This window comes from Microcebus murinus, chromosome 12 (genome assembly GCF_040939455.1).
Source record: "Microcebus murinus isolate Inina chromosome 12, M.murinus_Inina_mat1.0, whole genome shotgun sequence".
NCBI classification, from domain to species: domain Eukaryota; kingdom Metazoa; phylum Chordata; class Mammalia; order Primates; family Cheirogaleidae; genus Microcebus; species Microcebus murinus.
The window spans coordinates 21,103,753-21,127,608 of NC_134115.1; the positions used below are offsets into that span (position 1 = coordinate 21,103,753).

The 23,856-nt window shown below is 36.8% G+C and overlaps 1 protein-coding gene across 2 annotated transcripts in view; it reads left to right on the top strand.

Moving 5' to 3' along the window:
• GNAQ (G protein subunit alpha q) overlaps window positions 1-23,856 on the top strand; it is a 283,732-nt gene that overhangs the window by 202,847 nt on the left and 57,029 nt on the right. For both annotated transcript variants that reach the window (XM_012759768.3, XM_076008609.1), the window contains exons 4-5: window positions 14,999-15,127; window positions 18,148-18,277. In XM_012759768.3, coding sequence (XP_012615222.1) covers window positions 14,999-15,127; window positions 18,148-18,277 — 259 coding nt within the window. The remainder of the gene's footprint in view (window positions 1-14,998; window positions 15,128-18,147; window positions 18,278-23,856) is intronic.

The following is a 23,856-nucleotide window of genomic DNA, read 5'->3' on the forward strand; positions in this document are numbered from 1 at the left end:
CCTGGGCTCCCACTAAGTTTCACTGAGTACAGAGATGGAAAAGATGCATTCAGCCTCTGTCTGTTCCAAATTCTGCCCCCTCAACCTCTGACCAGCTGTCTTTCTTTTATTTCCTGCGCCCTCTGTCCTTCTGTTTCCTATGCCATTTCAGATGTCCCGTGTCTCCCCATGATGCTGCCGTGTCTTAACCATCATCCCCTGTTCCTGATCACTGTGTCCTCTCCTGTCTGCTCGTTACCTGTCCACCATCATCTTGGATTCTCTTTGGCTCTTTTTTAGCTCCTTTCTACTTCTCACTTTGCTACCGTGATGCCTTGCCCTGGTCTTTGCCAACTGATCCTCCATTATAAGGTTACATTTTACTAATAAATTCTTCACTTCTCATTGTTTTCCTTCTAACCCCTATGGCTACACTTTTATTTTAACTCCTATCTCCTCCCTATCTGTACTATTCTCTACCTATCACCTGTAACTCTTCTCCCTGCAGAGAGACCTGCTATTGGGCAGTCAGAGTACCAGTATCTAGTAACTATGTACTTGCCAAGGTTAGGTCTCTCCCTTAGGATTTGCCTCCTGCCCCTGGGACAGAGCCTCAGAAAGATTCCTGTTTGCACTGAGGACACCTGTATCGGCTGCTGTGGATTTCTAGCCATGTTCCCGTTAGTTAGTATGGGAACTGGTTGCTGCCATATCTGCTTGCTTTCTATCCTAGACAGTCTCCCTATCCTATCCAGGCACCCCTGTCAGTGCTGTGATCCTGGGGAAACCGTCATCTTAGCATTCTGTCAGTCCAGGCTGAGTCTACCCTAGAAACATGCCTGCTCTGTGCACCGGTCCCTTCTGATAGAGCTAGATCAAAATGTGGGGGCACTGGTGCAGGCTGATCCAAACCCCTTCAAATAGTTTTTCTTTAAGTAGTTCTACTTTCCTCTAGTGGGGATGAGGAGAAATTGATTTTCTAGATTATAAATGTGTGGGTATATGTATATGTACATATATCTAATTCTTTTTAAACCATATTTTATGCTGAAGTACTAAAGTGAATTATATATAACATGTCCTTACACACTTTGACATCTTAGTATGTGTCTCTTTTTAAAAAATAGTACATTTTTCTACATAAGAAATAATACAGTAGTATACCTGAAATTAATAATCAGTCCTTTTTATCATTCTGTACCCAGCTCATATTCAAATTTCCCAAATTCTTCCAAAATGTCCTTTGGAGGTAGTTAATTCTAGGACTACACATCGCATCTGGTTGTTATGTCCCTTAAGGCTCTTCTAATCTAGTAGAGACCCATTTTGCATTTCACTGGCATCTTCAAGGGATTGGCCTAGATTTGCCTGATTGCTTCTCATAGTATGATTTAGCTTGTTCCCAAATCTCATGGATTTACTGTACACTGGAAGTTACATTTAAAATCTTTTTTAGATTTAAGTTAAACATCGTGACTAGAATGCATTATAAGTTTACGTACTGGCTTACCCATAGTTGTTGAAGTTAAGATACACAGTAGTATTAGGGTAGCAGCCTCCTCCCTTGTAAAGATATGTTTTTCTTCTTGTCATGTTACTTTGTCACTGAGTAATCTCCAGTTCCCCATCATTTCTTCACGTAATGCATTTAATTCCAACTAATAATTATTGCCTGGTTTAATAATTCCATTGGGTTTATAAAAGCATGATCTGCTACTTTAATTAATTGGTCTATATTGGCATTCTTTTATAGAATTTTTTTTTTTTTACTGGTACAATTTGGTTTCCTATTGGAAAGGTATATGTTTTAATCTTTTGTTTAAAGTCAGCAATTTGTTGCATGGACTAAATAGGTGGTGACCATATAATTTATCATTCAAACCAGGGCACGTTGAGAAGGAAGGGGTTGCTAATGATAATTTCACTGAAATAGTAGGCTCATACTGGGACTCTTTAGGACAAGCAGAGACATTTGGTCACTGTCGCTAAATGAAACCTACGGAGGTTTGTTTGTTTCCTTCATTTTCTCTAGAATACTCTATTTAGTTCAAAGGAAATAGAACCAGCTTAGTTCTGCTAGTTATGTAAGGGACTGTATGTAGAAACCAGAATTAAGTGGTCCCATGTTTCTGGTCTCTTCCAGGCATGTTTTAGCATTCTGTAGATCAGTGCCCACACGCCTGGCTGGTTTGCTTTGATCCCACTGTGCCAGGAGGCCTGAGTATGAGAGTCACCGTATTCTTCCTGATCTTAGTACTGGGTACTTTTTCTTTAGCCTTGTAAACCCTTTCAACTTAATAGGACCTGTGGCATCTTGGAGTCATTCATTTACTGCTGTGTTCCAGAGATTTCTCCAGTATAGTCATAGCAGGTGTTCTATCAACTGCAGAGATAGCACTGGCAAAGATGTAGATCCCATATATTCAACATCATTAATTCCCAATATTGAACTCATTTTCACGGAATAACTCAAAAATAATTCCTTTCTCTGTGTTTGAGATAGCTGTTACCCCTTTGCCTTTCTGACTTTTTTTGTGTACCTTCTCCTGGTGTATCTTCAATGTTTTATCTTGCCTCCTTTTCTTCATATGGGGTTTCCATGTTGTTGTTTTTGTCTTTAAAACATATATAATTAATATTCTGAACCTAGTTTCTTATTCATATATCACTACCTTACAAAAAAATCTTCCTGAACTTAGGACCAACTTCTCTGAGTGCTGTCTCTGCTGGCAGGTATTCGGTTTAAACTTAGGGAATACTTATCTAATCTCTAGAGTGTGAGAATCGGGGCCTGCCGCACACATCTGCTTGAAGGTTGCAGCATTGCTGCTCTTCTCTCCAGAGCCCCGCTGGCTGTGAGATTCAGTGCAAGCCACTTACCAAGCATACTGACAGCAGAGGCCAAGCATGAATTTCTTCTTCTTTTATATCTGATGATCTCCTATTCATCCTTTAAGACCCAACTCAGAATTTGCCCTCTCTGAAAACCTTGCCCAGCACCAATGGCATAAGTCACTACATCATATATCTTAACACTTTGTATGTATCTCTGTCATATCTGTTATCACGTTTACCAAAGTATCTCCCTCCTCCACCCTCACTGCCTAACAGTGACTGCTCATGTTTGACCTTCACAAGTGATTTTTTTAATGAAATAATAAATGGATAATTTCCACTACTTTAGTGACCATGGTGTAGACACTGTATCTCTTATGATATCATCTCATAGACAAACTATGAAGTTTTAGAGCTGAAGGCATTCAAATCTTTTTTCCTGCTTTTGTTGAAGGCCTAGGATCCAAAAAGCTCTATTATGAAAAAACAATAATAGCTGCTATTTACTGAACTTTTAGTATATGTTAGATTCTGTGCTTTGTTATTTACATGCATTATTTCATTTAATCCTCAAAGCCACCCACAGTAATAGATATTTCTTGGTATTTTCATCTAACGGAAGAGGAAACTAGGTCTCAAGTTGAGCAGTTTGTTCAAGGTCTCACAATAGTAAGTGATAGAAGTAGAAGTAGGAGTTGAATTCTAATTTGTTTATTCCATAGCCTAAGCTGTTAACCACTGTGAAATACAGCCTCACAGAGCATGGATGGATGGATGGGTGAAAGACAGATAGATGACTGAGAGTTACTAAATAGATATATAGATGATAGATGAATTGATAAGTAAATATGATTAGGTATCTTATAAGTCACCATGAAAGGTATAAATTATTAATTTTTACAGGTAGTTTCACATTTATAAGGCCAGGAGGGAAAATTATATAGAATTTACTGGAAAACAAACCCAGCAGGGTTTTTTGTTATCATCAAGAAAACTTAGCCATGTTTAGCTAAGCATCAGTTATCCATACTAACATGGAAGATGTTCTAAGTGACAGATAATTCAGGAATGTTATTTCTTTATTTTAACCTACAGTCTTTATCCACCACATCACCCCCCTACACACACACACACACTCCACCAAATCACTTTTTACTGGAACCAATGAGGAGGATACAATAAAATGATTTGAGCTTCCCTTTTTCTACGTTGATTAGCCACCTTAACTATCATAATAAGCAATCAGATGACTCAAAGGACAGGCAGTGATGATAGAAACAGGGAGATGGGAAATACGACGTAATGGATAAGCAGTTTGGAACAAGTTTGCAATTGGCTTTAATTTCATGAATTCTTCCAACTCTATTTAATGAAAGAATAAAAAGCATTCTAAGATCCTGGAGAATTTTGTAGATTCCTTTATTAATTTCTCCATTATTGATAAAAAGCCTGGGGGCTTGAATATGTTTAGATAAAGAGCACAATAAACAGATGGCTGTAGTTTTATTTTTTCCCCTAGGGTTCACCACCTGCTTTAATATACTGAGACATCAGGTCAAATGAGTTCACTGTGTACAATACCAAAAGCTCCCTGACATTAGCCAGAGAACACAAATCTCAATCATGTTGGCACATAGTGAGAAAAGTCCTCACACTGCAGGCTTTGGCTAAAGACTGCTCTGTGTTCATCTTAAGGGACCAAATAATTTCTGATTTCACTCCAGAAAGCTTCTTCTCCAGAGAGTTTGGTAGATCAGACGCCTTCTTGAGATTTCCACATAATCCAGAGCCCATAAGTCCAAAGTGCATGAATCAATTGGCTTTTTGGCATAAGTCAGTATTAGAGTTTTCTTCTAAACTCATGCTTAAATTTTTAATTGAGTCTGATTATGACCCTGCACCAATATTATGTACCATGTTGAATTTTAAATGCAAAGGTAAAACAGCAACTCAAAGTAAAAAAAAGAAAAAAAAAGGTACAGAAATACATTAGCAGATCTATCCGATTTAGGGCCAAATCCTTCATGAGGAAGTACCTTGTAAAAGTTGCTGAGGATGAGTCAAACACTTGAAGCTCAGGGTATATTGGCTTGGCTCTTGTAGCCATTCAGACATTCCTCTTAATCTGATGATTTTTTAAAAAGTTTAAGCCTCCTCCAAGCTTTTGAAGGCAAACAAGACCATTGTATGATGAAAATATTAGGTCATACATAGTCCAGCTGTCTAAGTAAGCCTCACTTTCCTCAGATGTGGCATGTGACATGTACTCTTTAAATTCTTCTCCTAAATTCTGAAGTCCTTTGATTCTGTTACCATAGATTCTGCCTTTATCTGAGAAGTCATTATCCTATGCAGTCAAGTGGAAACCTGACATCCCCCAAATTTATCTGGAAATGGAATGAACAGAGAAATTATTCCTGACATGTTTAAATTACTGAAAATGCTATCTTTATCTCAAAAGACAGCATTGATCTTGTATGTGTTTAAAGAATGACAATAATAACATAGGGTGTCATTCCTTTCACTTGAATGACATATTTACTTGTTTTGTTATCTAGTGGGCCACATTTCCTAATAACCTTTTGCAAGAGTAAAACAAACAAACAAGAAAAAGAAGAAAAAGTAAAACCTGCCTTTGTTGTCCACAGTAAACTGTGATGATTCTAAGATGTAATCTTTATTATTCCCTTTTCAGAATACTTTTAGAAATGAAAAGAGAAGGCGTAGATTTGTTTAACTGCGCTCTAACTTTCAACACTGAGAAGGGGCAGGGAAAAGGACTCAGATTGGCCTGTTTGCCAATCATTCACTGTGCACATAGGGCAAAATGGGTGTGGGAGACAGGCTCATTCTGTCAGTTTGCTGCTTGCTCACATTTTAGCAGGACCTTTCCACCTTCAGGAGTTTGCCCTCTTTATAGGGCTTCCCAGCCTCTTTATTCAGGATTTTGTTGTGCCCGCTAAAGCCAGGGATGCTATTAACTATGGCATAGGGATTAGCACATTTGGCCTGCTGTCTATTTTTATAAATAAAGTTTTATTGGAACACAGCTATGCTCATTCATTTATTTGTCTATAGCTCCTCATACCTAAAGAGAAAGTCAAACACACACACACAAGCAAATTTTGAACTTCTCTTAGAGAAGAAGAATGAATATTGAAAGGCAACTAGCACTCTGCTTCCACCATTTAGATAGAACCTAACTTAAGACTCTTCTTAACACAGAGGTAAGTTTCAGAGTCCTGAGAGAGTGGATGGCCTTTATTCCTTCATCAGTCCTCTAGAAATATTGCTTTGCACAACCAAACTTTTGGTAGGAAATGAGCAGCAGAGCTCTAGATTGTATTCCGTGGCAATACCTATAAATGCCACACAAAGAGTGTCTAGCATTAAAGATGGCATAAATGGCCAGAAATGTTCATTGTGTTTATTTGGTCTCTGAGTGCAAGGATTATGTCTCGTGTGTCTTGGCTTTTGCCCCCATCGTAATACCTGGTGCTGTGTTGCAGCAGGTTAAGGAGAGTGAAATAGGACTTACTCAACTGAAGCAAAGGTAGGGCTGATGGGCTTTTTGTAAAGGGCCAAAATATTAATGGCATGCACCTGACTAGAAGACAACCCCACCTTCAGTCACAGGTGAGCTGAGGAACCTTGCTACCTTCAGGTAATCCTTAAGGTTAACATGACCATGCTTCTTTTTTAATTTCCTGCCTGTCAAGCTAGCCACCTTAGGACATTAATTGGCTAACTCTGATGTTCTTGTTCTTTATCACTGTGTCTTTTCAATTGAAAGTAATGAATTGAATTTTGACCTATACTTAGTTCATGTTAAGTCAAGTTAGCATGACCTGATCTGATCATCCAGACCTGATCATTCTTGTTAAAATGAAGGTTCTGATCTTATATAACCAATATCCAAGTTAAGGTAACATGACCACAGGATACCTTAAATCAGTGGCCTTTTGCTCAAGGATGACTCTTGGCTACAATCACTGGAATCTCTCTTATGACCCACATCTCATCTGCATTGCAGTATAGTTATTTATAGCACAGTTAGCTTCATTGCCAGACTATAAGCTCCTTGAGGACAGAATTTGTGTCCTTTTTTTTCTTTGTGGTTTGCTCTCACTGCTAAGCATAGTGCCTAGCTTATTGTAGGCTTTCTGTAAACGTTGTTTACAGAAACAACTGAGTAATAAATGACTGAGTAATAAAAGGACAAGGAAATTCGGTGCCTTTCCTAATTTCTTCTCATCTCTCTTCTCTCTTCTTTTCTGCCTGTTCAAATCCTGTTCTGTTTGAGCAGTGTAAGTCATCCCCCATCTCTTTTGTACACTATTCTCCAGTGACTACAGTTCATAATCATCTCTCCCTTCTTATTGCATTCATAGTTAGCAGCTCACAATTTGGCACTTAATTGTTTCTTAATTGATTCATCTGTGCTCTCTTTACTTCTCAGGTAGCCTGACGTCCCTAAGGGTAAAGAATATATTTTAACGTATTTTGTACCAGCTCCCTGTTCCAATCCCCCTCCATCCTACACACTGCATTAGAATTTAACATATAACAGATTCCCAATAAATATGTGTAAATTAGCTGAATTAAGCACTGCCATCACATTTTAAAACAGGCAGACTAGAATAAAAAGTAGTCCTCAGATTTTTCTTGATGTTTTAGAATTGTACCAAAATAAGTCAATAGCTTTGAAAGTTATTAATATTATACACAAAAGATGAATAAATTAACAAAGCCAAATAGACAAATTGAAAAAGGCCTCCTTCCTTCTTTTCCTTTCTGCCTCTTTCTCTCTGTCTTTCTCGTTGTTATTTTAGTTTTGTTTTTAATTACAGGGTCAATTTATTTGTTTGAGCACCACCCCTGAGAATCTATTGCTGTGAACCAAGTCCTGACCCTGATCCTAACCCTGGTGTCTGCCTGACAGAGACATAGTAGCTGACCCATTTCCTGTTTTCATTCTCTTTATGTTAGACATTAGGAATAACTCTCCATATATAACATTCTTAAGATCCTGAAACTGTCATACTTACCAAATGCAGTGATAGGATCTTTTTAGGAGATATTTAATTTAGTTTTTAAAATCTGATTTTCTGGTTTGAGTAAGTTGTTTGGTAAAGGGAAATTAAAATGCATAATCCTGAAGGCTTCTCTTTTATCCTACAGAATGGTCTCCCTGGAACAGTTTTCATAAACAGTAGGATTGTAACCCACCTGCTACCACTGAGTGATCTTTGTTTTAAACAAATGTGGTATGAAAAACAAATAACTCATGAACAAAATACCTATAATAAATGCAGCACCTCCTTGAACTCTAGTCATGGTGTGCCAGGAAAGAGGAAAGTTGATTTGCCTTCCACAAAATGAGCTCTCTAGGAGATCGAAGTGTTTGTGTAATGAGTAATCCCATGTAGCTAACCAGCCTAACCAGATCGCCAGCTGGGCTCATAGCAGCAACAGGGTTTGCAAGATGAGGGAGGGATTTGAGTGGGTCATGGCACCAAAACCTCTACTTGAATTTCCCCTCAGAATAGCAGTTCTGTAGAACTGTTACTTCTCCATTCTTTTAAGATCACTTTATAAATTTTTCACTTTTCTCCTTTGGATCTTCGTAGTCATAGAGTACAGCAACCGTGTGTGAGTCTGATTTCTCCTTAGCTTCTGCTGCCTTTGACACTGTCAGATACTATCTCATGGCATGATCTAGCTTTGAACTCCCCAAAGACTATTTCTCTCACAATGAGGTCTTAATTTTTTTTAATGAAGTCGACCTAGTTTTTCTAACCTTCTTTTCAATAATTAAAAATTTGAAAACCTACCCAGAATCATTTTCTGTGCCATAACTTCATCTTAGTATTTGATTGAACTGCAAATGTGTTGGAAATGCAGCCTTTCCATGGGAGGCCTTTCCATGGGTTAAAGAGCCCCCCAACACACACATGCCCTGTAGCATGCTGTGTTGAATACCCCAAGATGCTCTTTTCATTTATCTTATCATGTCTGGTTGGATCTGCACCAAATGTCAGGGATTCCCCCCCCACACACACTACTACAGATTCTTTTCCCTTTTGTTATAATTGCTTTCTTTCTTTCCTTTCTTTCTTTCTTTTTTTTTTTTTTTTTCTTCCTCAGAGACAAAGTCTCACTATGGTGCCCAGGCTGGAGTACAGTGGCTGTTCACAGTTGTGATCATACCACACTACAGCCTTGAACTCCTGGCCTCAAGCAGTCCTCCTGCCTCAGCCTCCCAAGTAGCTGGAACTATAGGCACATGCCACCATAACCCCAGTTGTAATGTGATATATTTGGCTTGCCAAATCATATCTCTAAACTTTATTGTCTTACCTTCATTAAAAAAAAAAACAATAGCACTTGAATTTTTAATTTCTATGCTGTTCTTGGTTTAGATTTCAATTATCCTTCCAGTCAGAAGTGGTAAGGTTTTTTTCCTTTTAATTTTAAAGATTTTTAAAAATAAGTTTTCATTACATGTCAAATTAGAGCATAAATTAAATTTGAAGATCAACTCAAAACTGTTATTGACAAACTATTGTCAAAATTAGGAAACAGTTGTAATATCTTTTTAAAACATATTAAAGAGAGAAGATGGCATATTTAATCTGAATTTGGCATATTATTTTAGTAAAGTTTAAGCTTCTTTCATATATTTTTAATCATTTAAAGTAGTAGATTATATCCTATTTCTGAATTTATTTTTCTGCAGCCAGAGATGATCCTGAGTTAAACATGTAAAGAATTTAGCTGTTAGAAGGTGTAAATTAATAAATAATACCATTTCCTTAAGTCTTTCATACGGTTCATTCATACTAAAGAAGAATGACTTGTGGATTATCACCGAGGATTAGAGACTATTCTAACAGGTTCCCAGAAAATGACTACATATAAATGTTCATCACATCCCTAATAAATCTCACCATTTTTCATTTTTTATGTAACCCTTTTCTTCCCATAAGTTGGTAAACTTGCAGGTGGGGATCATATCTAGTGAATCTCCATATTCGTAGCATCTACCATAATGTCATGGTCAGAATGTGTTGTTGAATTCCAAATGACTCTGCATTGTGCTCATGGTAGAAAAGGAATCGTTGAAATATCACTATACACGTGTCCTTATCCCCTCACTTTTCACTGGAAACCATCAAAAAGCTGTTTCTTTCATTAAAGAGATTGTGGTATAAATGTCTTGTTGATAAGATCCCACCTCCTCAGCACTGAATCAGACAGAATCCTAAAGCCCAAGAGCTTGAAAATAACAGGTATAAAATGGACATACAGATTATATCATTCTATGGCCAGGACCTAAAGAATAGCAGGAAGTATATCTACTAATGAAGTTAAACTTTTCCTTTTCGTGTTGTCTTTAAATGTTAGAGGCATTTTAACTCAGAATTTAGTTATTACATAATTCAGGCCAGTAAAATAGCTCAGAGAGGTAATTAGGTAAAGATGAGTAGCTGACAACCTCCCTACTGCTGTATTTTTTCCTAAAAGCTGCAACCTCCATTTCTAATCACTATAGCCTTCTCCATAAAGTAGTTTAATTTGGGTCATGTGTTGAGCGCCTGCGGTGTCCCAGGACCTTGGCAAAGTGTTGGTGATACGGCTGTGGACCAGGGCAGTCCTGGACCCTGACTACCAAGTGTGAGGGCCATAGCTAACTGGACAAATGTGGAAGAATGTTGAGTTTTTTGTGTTTTTTAAAATCAAACTATCAATTAAATGTCTCAACACAATGGAAAGTCATTATTAAATCCCCATGGATTGAAATAAGTTGAGTTTAAGCAGCTAAACCTCCCCCCTTTCTATAGTAATACACCCTTGAACATAGCTTGTCTCCTAGCACCTAGATACTTAATAAGTCCCAGGTATACCGTGGGTGCTTTCTGTCCCTGACATCAGCAGAGAGCTACTGCCAGACACTTGTTACACATACATTGCCTTGGAAATGTACCTGTGCCTGTCACCATAGCAACACCCTTGAGAATGACCTCAGCAGCCACGCAGAATCATTCCTACAAAACAAATTATGGCTATAATTAACTCTCCGAATTTACTCTGCCATATAAATTTCTTTAGACTGTGATGTTTCTTTTTAAAAGGTTAAATGAATGGAATAATCCAACATGAACCTGTCCCCCATAGTCCACCAAAGATTTTCTTCAGAACATGAAATGCTTCAATGGAAAGTAGAATTCAGATAAGAGACTCTATTACCTTTTCTCAAAATGTGGTAATGATCAACAAATGAGGATGCACTAGTTTTATGAGGATGCTAGACCTCCATTTCAAAGGGAATAGAGTGGCTTTTTCCCGTAGCAAACATGAAATGCAGATAGTACTGTGAGCCTAGAGTGAGGGGTGCTGAGGGGTTTATAGGCAGAAGCTCTTCACACTGGCCTCTCCTTGGCAGTAACAAAATGCACTTCTTGGTTGTCTGCACATTTCACTGGCTTCACAAATTGTCTGTGACACATCTTCAATCCTGGGTAGCTTCGGAGGCACCCGGATTTTCCTCTAGGTAAAAGTAGTTTGACTTTTGGTTGGAGGGTTTGTTATTGGTTTGTTTCCATTTGCCTTGTTTGGGGCTTTTTGGTTTGTTTTGGTTTTAGTTAATGTGTGTTGCAACTAGCAGAGCTAAATGGAGTTCCCTTCAGCCTTTTTCTTTTGTTAAACTAGATTAATTTAACTTTTTTACTACCCTAAATGAAGTGAGCCTTTCTCTCCACCATCTAATGGAGGCAAAACAAAAAGAATTGTCAAGCAAGAACTGTAGTTTACTTTTAAGTTAAACAGACATGTATGGAACATCTTTCATGGCCATTTGTTTGCCATGAAATATGTTCATACCCAGCCAATGAACAGACAGAGCCCAGCAAGCACCACGTGCTCAGTGTATGTTTTTGTTATGCCATTTTAAAAAATTTTCTATGAACTACACTGCCATGGAAAAGGAGCAAAAGAAGATGAGGAGGGAAAAGTACTCTTGCAAGTAAGGATATTGTAGATATTCAGCTAATATCTCAGTACCTTGAATTTATGGGCAGATACCACTGCCAATTTTTTTATGGTAGTCTCTAAGCCCTTTAAGTGGTTTTTCAATAGCAGGTGTGTACCATCTTACCCGAGCATGTTTTCCAGGTAGCTCAGTTCATCCTTCTAAATTGGAGATAAAGTATCAAAGTTCCTACTAAGCAATGTGACAGATAATTTCCCACTTTATGCGCTGGTTCTTTAAATACTCCTGTGCAAACTACCTGTCTGTGTTTTAAAATGGAGTGGCAACAAGTAATCTGTTTGGTTGATCTTCAGGAAATAGAAAGCCATAATTTTCTTCTGTGGTAGGACACCATAGCACCTTATATACAAGTATTAGCAACCCTCTGTCTGACTTCTGTGTGTGGCATTAAGGGAGCAGAAATGGTTTATTGGGCAACATATTTCTGAGCAAACTTGCCACTGTAAATTTAAATTTCTTATATTCCTCTGAAGTAAGTTCTTACATACAGTAGTTAGATAAATGGTGATCTTGTGTATTTCAAAATATGTGCTCAAGCTTTTCAAATCAAGGAACTGATAAATTTGAAAACTACATCTACACAGAGTAGCCAGTTGATTTTGTATATATGATGTGATGAGCTAGTTTTATCTGTAGAATAAGGTACAGATCAACTCCCAGAACCACAAGCATGTTAACTCTATCAGAGGACTCCAGGGCCATGCCATGATATTTACTAAAATTTGTGGTCCATTCCATTTTTGCATTTCCTTCCTGCCTTTCACAACAATATTCTCCCAGCCTCACTCATTCTCCTCTAGCCAGTTTATAATAATTAAAGATATCAAACTGGCTCTTATTAGCTAGTAGAGAGCTAATTTCCAGCTAAAGAATCATTAGGGTGTCCAGGATAAGGCCCCTAGAATACAAATTAATTCATTTGCAATAGGAATTTCTAGGCTGCTACTTTTTTGTTTCAAAGAATTGATACCTCCAAAGAGGCAGTAACTTTCTTTATTAAAGTCAGACTTAGCCCTACTGTTGTATGATTCCATGAATCTTACAGACTCAACATAATATTTCTTTTTAACACTCAGTTTCAAATTTAAGAATATCAATAGACACACTACTGCTAAAACTGCTGTTTAAATAATGCTAAAACTATATCTCAGCATAGGAAATCCATCCAACAAATATTCATTACCTCAGAGCTCACTGTCTTTTGTTTGTGGGCATAAATGAGTCAAAGATCCAACTCCTTCCAATTCTATTAATGTTTCCACCTTTCCTTTAACCTTGTTCACAAGTTAGGTACTGTGTGTATACACTTTGTAGTTGTGTATTTGAAACCATGTCCGTCCTCCATCCTCCCCAGGGCAAAGGAGGGAATAGTGCTCTCTGGAATCATGAAGGTACTGTTCAGAACAGTCATTTTCACCTGGTTGTCATCAGATCATGTCATTCTTAACATTCTAAATTATTTTTTGTACTTTGAGAGAATAGAATGTGAATGGAATAAAAGATTTTTGATATGGAAAAATTACAGCAGTGGAGAACGTATGAGTGACTGCCAGGGGTTAGGGCTGGCAGGGGAAACACAGACAGATTCTTTGTGGTGACAGAACAGTCTGTGTCCTGATTATGATGGTGATACCTGAATCTCTACATACGATAAAATTTGATAGAACTAGATACCCTTCCCCTGCTTATACATTTGGCCCTTCATATCTGTGGGTTCCAAATTCATGAGTTAAACCAACTACTGATTGAAAATATTCAGGAAAAAAAATGCATCTATACTGAACATGTACAGACTTTCTTCTTATTCCCTAAACACTACAGTATAATAACTACTTACATAGCATTTACATTGTATTAGGTATTATAAGTAATCCAGAGATGATTTAAAATGTACGAGGATGTGCATAGATAATATGCAAATACTGCCCCATTTTATATTGAGGACGTGAGCATCCATGGATTTTGGTATCTGTGAGAGGTCCTGGAACCAGTCCCCACAGACACTGAGGGACGACTACATACATACATACACACACACACACACACACACACACACACACACACACACACAGAGTATATGGGTCACATTTGGTGGAATCCAAATGAGGTCTGTAGTTTCTTTAATAGTGTTTCATCAATGTCAGTTTCCTGGTTTTGATAATGTGCTGTGGTTAAGTCAGATGTTATCATTGGAGAATGCTGGGTGTAGGGTATAGGGTATATTTATATATATACCCTAAATATATATTTACCCTAAATATAATATATTATATTTGGTATATATATTATATTTATATATTAATATTATATATTATATAATATAATATTTAGTAATATAGTATATTTAGTTTATTATATTTAGTATATAAAAATATACCCTAAGTATATATATTTATACCCTATTTATGGGGTATAAATATAGGGTATATTTCTGTGTAATATTTTTGCAACTTCTTGTGAGTCTAAAATAATTTTAAAATAAAAATTTTTTAAGGAAATGGAAACATATCATATAACTAGATAAATTTGTAGTTAAGGTGTGATGACTAAACATTGGGACTATCAGACCTTAGACATTATTACTGCAGTAACTAGAAATCTGATGATTTCACATTAATCATGAATGACTTAGGTTCTAGACAGAATTTAGGACATGGTATCCTGTTGTCTTCTCTTAGGGGAATAAGGAAATTCATTCCAGGAAAAGACTCTGATGTTCTGCAAACTGGCCAAAAAAAAAGCATTCTGACCTTATGTGCAACTCTGTTATCTCAAAAACTATTTGTTTTAAACTCCTGTTTTACCAACCAGAACTGCTAAATAAGTAGAGGGTAGAAGACTAATTTGAATTTCTTTTTCTTCCTATACTTGCCTTGGAAAGTACAGGTTCTAGTTGATAATAAGAGAAGAAATGAGAAATTTGGTGTGTAGGTGATTCATAGGTGGATAACTTTCCACTGAGTGATGGAAGGCTGACTTTATCTGTCTTTTCCCCAGACTTCTTTAGCACTTTCTGATATTTTTTTTTCTCTTTTTCACTTCTCTTTTAGGACTCATTTTTGTCCTTCCCTTTCCATAGACAGATTTGGTGTGATGGTCACTGACATTCTCGTTGTGTCTTCCTTTCTCTAGCTATCTTAATGACTTGGACCGTGTAGCTGACCCTGCCTACCTGCCTACGCAACAAGATGTGCTTAGAGTTCGAGTCCCCACCACAGGGATCATCGAATATCCCTTTGATTTACAAAGTGTCATTTTCAGGTACTAACCGATTTCATAAAACCTACTTCTCAGCTTTTATGCCTTGGGTACAGTTGGTAAACTCTATAAATATTGAAATCATGCGTACACTTTAAAACAATATAGCTTTTATACTAATTATTATCATTATTTACAAAAGTAAAATAAGGTACTCCTGAAAGAGGAAGCAGCATAAGGATGTACTGGAGAGTTTCTTATTGCAACTTAAATCACCAAGCAGTCAGTAAAATCTTAGTTTGGTGGTGGTTGAACAAAATCAGTTACTCAATCATTGATCCTAACTATAATTATTTTTGGTATCTCTTTAACCATGAAGACAATGGATATATTTTTAGAATTATTTAATGTATGAATGATCTTATGACCCTCTCAGTAATAGAAATTATATGTTGTTGGAAACTTTCATATTGATGCTTCCTCCAAGTCCTCTGGAACCAATGCAGAATTTTTCAATAGTAATAAAAATATATGATGTTTTATATTCATAAAATGAGTTGCTTGAAAATTTTCAAAATATGTGATTTTGAAAATGGGTTAGTTAACCTAGTCTATATTTATATAGCAAAATAGAATGAAAATGTATTACCTCCTCTCTCACTACTGCTGGTTTTGTCTGGATAATACTTCAACAGAAGCATTCCATTATTTTTAAGATGAGAAAAAAATAAACAATACCAATGTACTTTCATTTACTCTCTTATTATGCAATCATTCAGTTGTGCTTTTAGTTAGAGTACAAATACATGGTGTTTTGAGAAATGAAGCCATGTGAATATTGAGCATGGAGAATTGAGTTTCTCAGGAGAGCCCACCCCATTGAAGATGAATGTGTTAGTATCAGATTATGAAGTAGGAATTGTGTAACTCCTGCACTGTGACTCTGCCATGTGGTTCTCATTATGGTCTCTCCTTTCCTTGCCAGAGCACTGTATTTTATTCTAACCAATCTCTGCACCTGTGGTCAAATCTGGCTGCCATCCATTGCTCTAATAGACATGACCACAATGTGGATGGCATTCAGGAAAAATTTCTGAGCCTCAGTTCTTTTATCTATAAAATGGTTGCATTAGATGATCCCCCAGTGTTCCTTGTAGCTCCAGCATTTAGTGTTACTCAAGTTTTGAGTTTATAACATTTTGAGAATCTGTAATTTGAGACACCCATATTTCCTTCCTCTTATAACCATAATATAGAGTATTTTCAGAAAACATACAGCAGTTCATGGGGATTTTCATTCCATTGCTTCACAATTAGCAATTTCTGGTACCTGATTACTGTTACATCTTGTTTCTTCCACATTTTGTGCACTAGCTTTTTTTTTTTTTTTTTTTTTTTTTTTTGAGACAGAGTCTCGCTTTGTTGTCCAGGCTAGAGTGAGTGCCGTGGCGTCAGCCTAGCTCACAGCAACCTCAAACTCCTGGGCTCCAGTGATCCTTCTGCCTCAGCCTCCCGAGTAGCTGGGACTACAGGCATGCGTCACTATGCCCGGCTAATTTTTTCTATATATATCAGTTGGCCAATTAATTTCTTTCTATTTATAGTAGAGACTGGGTCTCGCTCTTGCTCAGGCTGGTTTTGAACTCCTGACCTTGAGCAATCCGCCCGCCTCGGCCTCCCAAGAGCTAGGATTACAGGCGTGAGCCACAGCGCCCGGCCTGTGCACTAGCTTTTAAAGAACATTTTTTGTCACTATGACAAAAGTTAGTGACTTAGGAGTATAATTTCCTATCACCGTCAAAAATATCCTATGGGGGGGCCCATTGTGAGAGCATTTCATGGAATAAGGATTTCATGTAAATGAGAAGCATATTATTCACATGCTGGCATAAGGGAAGAGCCAGCTTTTTATTATAATATTTCCAAAGACCTAACAATTCCAGTTTTGATGGCCATAGTTCGTAGGTCTCCCTGGATACATAGTTTTGCTCCTTAGGTCTCTTTTCTATGCCTTTGAAGACTTAAAAGCAGTCACTGGAAGTCCCTTGAGTTTTTAGTTTAGATTTAATGCTGGGTGGCAGCAGGGCAATACCAGGAACAAGTGCAGTTTTCAGCAAATGCTTAAAGGGCCCTACTTTCAAACTTTTGTACCTAAGCCTCTCATTCTCTGAGAGTATTTTCTCCCGTAAACATTGTGTACATTTCAGTCAAGATACGGATTCAACTATTTGAAGAAACTTTGATTCAGTACCAAGCACTGCTAGATATTTTCATACATAGGTTATTACTCAAATTGATGGTGTGGTTTCTGAGCAGTAACTCAGCACAGAATTGATGTGTTACAAACAAACCCTTGAAGTGGTTCACATGATGGCTTCTGTGTGGCACCTCGTAGCATCTTGATGTTTTTATACAACACTTCATTCCAGCTGGTTAGCAAGTCAGTTTGTGCACAAAACTAATGGCACCATGTTACCTGATGTGGCTGGACCTGTCCCAAATTATTATCAATATTGGGAGGGAAAAGTTGCCCAAAATGCTTACCTTACTGATAAAGGATCAGTGCAGGCCGTGTTTGCAGTTAGTTGAAACATCATACTTCCCATATTGAGATATATCGCATCTCATATCTTTGAAATGTATTTGCAGTCATTTCTAACATCCTCCAGAAATACATGAGGATTTTTGTTCTGATTGTAATGGAAAAGAAACTGAAGTTTAGTATTTGCTTATAGGACTTACACAAATAAAACTCATTTGTTTCTGACCCTTTAGTGCTTATTTAAATAAATGACATTTTGCTCAGCACAGATAAGGATTTTTTTTTTACAAAGTTAAAATTTTCATACACATCTGGTAACTTTCTAATAACCACAATAGTTTATTACCCAGAATGTCTTGACTTTGACTATTAGGTAACAGAAAATTAGCAGGTATTCAATAAGTATTAATTGAATTAATTTGGATGACCATTGTCTTTCAAGAGAATATTTTTTATAAGTTTGTAAGTAGTGCTATATTTATATTGATTTTTAAAAATCTTTCTTTATATGTTATTAATTTGAGTATTGTTAACCTTGCAGAATGGTTGATGTAGGGGGCCAGAGGTCAGAGAGAAGAAAATGGATACACTGCTTTGAAAATGTCACCTCTATCATGTTTCTAGTAGCGCTTAGTGAATATGATCAAGTTCTCGTGGAGTCAGACAATGAGGTAAGTGTTCTTTGGACAGGCAATGAGTTATCATTTGATTACCCAATACAAATAAATGATAGGAATTAGGGTGTGGGGGATGGAGTGAACTGGCTTCATGGCTTTCTTGACTTGATTCTAGGATTTTTAAAATAACCAAAAATAACCATGGGGAACCACATGGCACACTCAGAGTGGTAAGCTCCCCTGTCAGATGTATGAGCACACAAGTTTGTGTGTTCAGATTGATTCAGATGCTATCTATACTTTAAACACTATGCAGAGGTTCTGAAAATGAAAGTAACATGGAAATCCCTAGGCTAATCATCAGATCATTGTATAGCCTTCTTCCTACAGGATAAAATCAGAAGTGTTGGACTGAGTCATCCTATTTTATTTTCATTTTGTTTAAATCGTTGTTTGTGTGATGGGTGGGTCCCAAAGAGTACTCAGAACCTCTCTTGGCAAATGTGAATGACTTTGCAGCTGGGCTCTAAATTGATTCATTGCGGAGCCGTGAAGTGTGTTGGTGATGTGGCCTTTCTGCTCTTACAGAATCCTGTAGGCTGTTGTGTAGTTTTGTTTCTGCTAAGCAGTGAGTGAGTGATGAAGTGGCCCTGATATGCCTGCCTGGAGAACTGATTCAGTATTGTGATCTCCTCCCCAAACAGGGAAACTTAACAGGTGTAAGTGTGGATATTGAGGATGATAAAGGCTTGATGATGAGTCAGAGTTGATTATGGAGGATAATTAAGGGGTATAAAAAACTGTGCCTCTGAGCTGGAGTTCAGTGTTCATATGCGTGTGTGTGTGTGTGTTTTGGGGGGATGGAGAAGATGCCATTGATATGCTGTTAGAGGCAGAGGTTGCAGACTGAATGCCAATAATAAGTATTATAATCCTTCTTTATTTTTATTATTATTTTTTGAGACAGAGTCTCACTCTGTCACCCCAGGTAGAGTGCAGTGGTGTCATCGTTGCTCACTACAACCTCAAACTCCTAGGCTCAAGTGAGTCTCCTGCCTCAGCCTCCCCAGTAGCTGGGACTACAGGTGCATGCCACAACACCCGGCTAGGTTTTCTGTTTTTAGTAGAGACAGGGTCTCGCTCTTGCTCAGGTTGGTCTCAAACTACTGAGCTCAGGCAGTCCTCCCATCTCAGCCTCCCAGAGTGCTAGGATTATAGGCATGAGCCACTGTGCCCAGCCCTAGATATCCTTCTAATAGAGTAGAAAGTGAAGGGAAGGAAGTGAGATATCCCCAATAGCTGACTAAAATAAGATCTAACATATTAAAGTCTGCTTTTAACACTGTGTATCTTTTTAGGTACACAAGAATTCCTGGCTTCTCGGTTCTTGTAAATATTTCCTTTTATTTCTATATAGATATTAATATCTCCATTAAAATGCATAGGCGATCCTCTGTAGCATTTCTTTTGTGTATAGGGTTGATAAAGTTTCCATGAACCAGTATCTCATATAGAGCTGAGAGTTACCTGTTCATGCATTTCAGAATCTTTCCTGGGTTGCAAGTATATGGGCTTTGGAGTCAACCCAAGAACTCTGTTTAAGAATGAGTTGTTTGTCAGCCAGTTGCCCCATACCTGTAAAACAAAGTGCCTAAAAGAATGTTAAAATATATGACAATCAGTTATCAAAACATAATTTAGGCAATTGCTGTCAGAATTTCAACTATGTATCTCTATCTTTATCTGTGTTCATTTGTTGTTCCATAATCCTTGGATGTAGTAGTTTAAACATACTGCATATTTTGGAAGCAGATCTATTAATTATAACATTTCTGATTTCTTTGAATGTTGGATCAAGACAAAAAGTACTTTGATGGCTTGCTACTATGTGCTGGGTACCAGGATACCTAAAGAAATGCAAAAATGGAAGAAAAAAAAATCAACTTTGCCCTAAAGCTCTTATAAAAATGAGATATGCTTTTGGTCAGAATAAGGTATATGGAGGAAGGAAAACCTTTGTTATGTAGGTCACCATTTCTCTTTAGTTTGCTATCCAGTAAAATAAAAATTACATTTATCAACTACACAGAAAATGTAAGGGGCATATGTGATTTTATTTCTTATGTTTACATTATAGCTAGAAGATAAGTGTTTATCAATATACATTGTATATGAGATGAATGCATTATATATATAAAGGAATATATGTCATGATTTCATTTCTAATCAATTTACTACTTTAAAATTATCAAAATAGAAAAGAAAGTAAATTCCTTGGGCAGCTAATCAGCTAATTCTAGCACATAAATCTGGTTCTTCTGGACATTACAGATCATTTATTCCTTTTTTACCTGATTTAGCTAATAGAGGTCAGATTTTTATATAAAAGTATATTATATTGATTAGAAGAAAATGGCCTAATGTTGATTATCAGATGTCATAATTAAAATTTCTATATCAGTGGATAGGTATTAATAACATCTAAAAATATTGTCCTGGTTCCCTTGATTCCTGTGGTGATGCATTATGCTACTTTTGAATAATTACAGACTAAAATAATAAAGCTATCATTTTTTCATTAGGACTCCCTCTTAACTTGTGACAATTTTGAAAGTCTAGGTTGTAGCCCTATAAGATAAAAATCAAGTTGTGCAGTATGTTTTTCTCAGACCTCAAGTCACGCCTGAGGGTAGTAGGGAAGATGATCTTAAACATAACGAGAAAACACAGCTCTTTAATTCCTTCCTCCATGTTAGCCACAGCCGTCACTGGTGCTAACTAGGAAACATTGTCAAAAATATTTTTTAATGTTGGGATGTAGCCACATTATCCTTTTTTCATAGTTATACTAATATATGAGAATGTCATTGCCTCTCCTACTTCTCAAATCATTAAAGAAATTCAGAACTACGGGATTCTGGTTTCCCCAATTTTTCTGGTTTGGGTGAGACACAACTGAAATAAAGTCCTGAAACATTTTGTTCTTGGTTTTGAAATCTGATGTCCATAACTTTAATCCAAAGCAGACCTTGTCATGCCTCCCTCCCTTGGTATATATTTGTGAGGAAAACCTAGGACTGGATTCTGACAGCCTTTCTTTCTATCCTGGGGAACTGTGGAAAATTCACTGCACACCAGACAAAAGTAGCAAAGGGAAGCAGTTTAGATTACTCCTTTTGCTCTTAATATTTCTAAAACTTTATGTATTCATCTTTACACTTTTACATCGGTCTGCTTTTGTCTGTCTAGATTCTCAGCCTTGCTATTGTTTAGGGAATGAATTTCTTTCTTTTTTTCTGCCAAAGAAGCAACTATTTTATCAAACAGTGGCTAGAATACCCAGGGTTATAGAACTGTGTTGATTTGATACATTCCCTTTCCTCTTCTCATTTTCTCTGTAATAATATGCCAGCATCAAGCCAACTCTCCTGCTGTAGTCCTTTCACGGGTACGTTATTTCATTCCCCCTGAAAGCCCAGAGCACTCAGTAAGATATCCACGTAACATATTTCAGTTCATCAGTGTTATCCAAACACTACCTTTTGGTCCTTATTTTTCTGGTTTTCTTTCTCAAGAGTATCTGAGCACTGATGCAAAGATGCTTTCTCACACATTGCCTCAGTAACTGTCTTCTAGACTAAGCTCTTCAGAGAATCTCTAAAGACTGAGACCTTTTTCTCCTCCACTTCCTTTTTAAATGTGAGCTTCTAACTTATTAATACTCTTGAAATGGTCGTCGGGAATTATGTTATAGTTTTATTAAAATAAGATATTTCTTTCTACCCCAAGCCCTCCTTTGACCAACACTGGTTCCCATAAATATTTATCCTTCAAACCTGATTTTAGGAGTTGCTCAATTGACAAAGTGTTAATATAAGTAGAGAGTAGACAGATATAATACTTTAGCACTTTATGCCTGTCCATAATGTGCTAAAACCATTACTCATTTGAATCTACCAACTGACCTCCCTGTGAAGGGGGCAGATTGGGTTTGCCTGGGATGCCTTATAATGGTGAGGATACAAGAATGGAGAGATTAGGTCTCATGGCCAATGTCACCAAAGGCCAGAGCAACTGCCCTTCCAGACCAACTTTCTTTTTCCTCCTTCACAGTGCCTTCTAGAAGTTACAGACAAACTCAGAAAAAGTTAAAGGAGCTGTAAGGCAGCCAAGAACATGGAGTAGAATGAAAATCCTGCCTTTTCCAGAAGGGAGTGAAATAACTCTAAGCCCTTATTATATTTGTAGGTAATGATAGACCAGCCAGAGATCCTCTACCAATAATTCCAAGTTCCTGTATTACTCATTTGATTTGGAGCTATGTTAAAGCAAATAGTCTAAAATATGCATTTCCTTTGGATACTTCTCTTCTCCTAGATTTTAAAATGAAGCCATTTTGAAGTTATTCAACTGCAACCAAAGTCTGAACATTTTCTTTAGAAGTGTAAAACATGTACTTTGTTCTGCTCTAAAAACTCTGAGTGAGCTTTTGGGAATTTTCTTCAGATAACATTCAGCTTTGGAGGAAAAACTGACTAATAACTGAGGAGAAAACATTCAAACTTCAAAGGAAATATCTAAAGGAAACTTATAAGTAGTTAAAAATAAGAGCTTAAGTTAAGATATTTGGTCACACTTATCATTAATTGAATTGAATCAGACCCTCTTTTATTGACTCTTAATCAAATTATGCCTTTGATACACTTGGCTCAGATTCATGACCTGATTAACAAAGATATTCCTGAAATATGCCCAACTTTTTTATATTTAACCTCTTTCCCATTTCCTCATTACTTTGTTCATTTTCAGCCACTTGTCCCTTTTTAAAACTCCTTCTTTGGCTTCTCTGTTTCCTCGTTACTATACTCCTCCTGTACGTCTTTGTCCTCCTTGCTTTTCTTGTGCTAGAAGGAAGTTTTATGATCACTGTTTATGTGTTTGAACCAGATACTTGGTAAGGGTATAGTGCTGGTAAGAGTATAGTAAAGCAGGCACACATGGACACGTTTTGTGGGAATGTAAATTGGAAATCTTTTAAAGAATTTATATTGAACCCGTACAGTAGAATCTATATAATAGTCTGTTTGGGTTTTTTTAAGATGAATTATGTCATATGAAAAAGGCAGATTGTGGAATAGTGTATTTAGTATAAGCCAATATTTGTAATCACAATTCATTATACATATAAAATTATTATAAGAAAGGGCTATTATAAGGGTTATTCACCCTCCCTCCCAAAAAAGAATTTAGAAATTTTCTACCAAGGTGAAGGTATAAACAGTGATCGTCATTCTCGCTAGGTGATAGCATTACAAATAATAACTGAAATAATATTTTTTAAAAGCTAAAGTAAGACTTCAAATTGAGAGCTAAAATTTAGCTCTGTCATTTACCAACTTTGTCCATTTTTTATTTTGGTTATCCATCTTTATCTTGCTGATTTATAGGAGTCCCTTATGTTCTTTGGATGTGAGCCTTTTGTCATATGTATTGCAAATCTCTTCTTCCACCTTGTAGCTTGCCGTTTATTCTTTTCATGATATCCTTTGATGAACAGAATTATTAAGAATTAATTCAATCAAATTTATCAAAATTTCTTTTATAATTATAAATACACACTGTTTGTGACTACA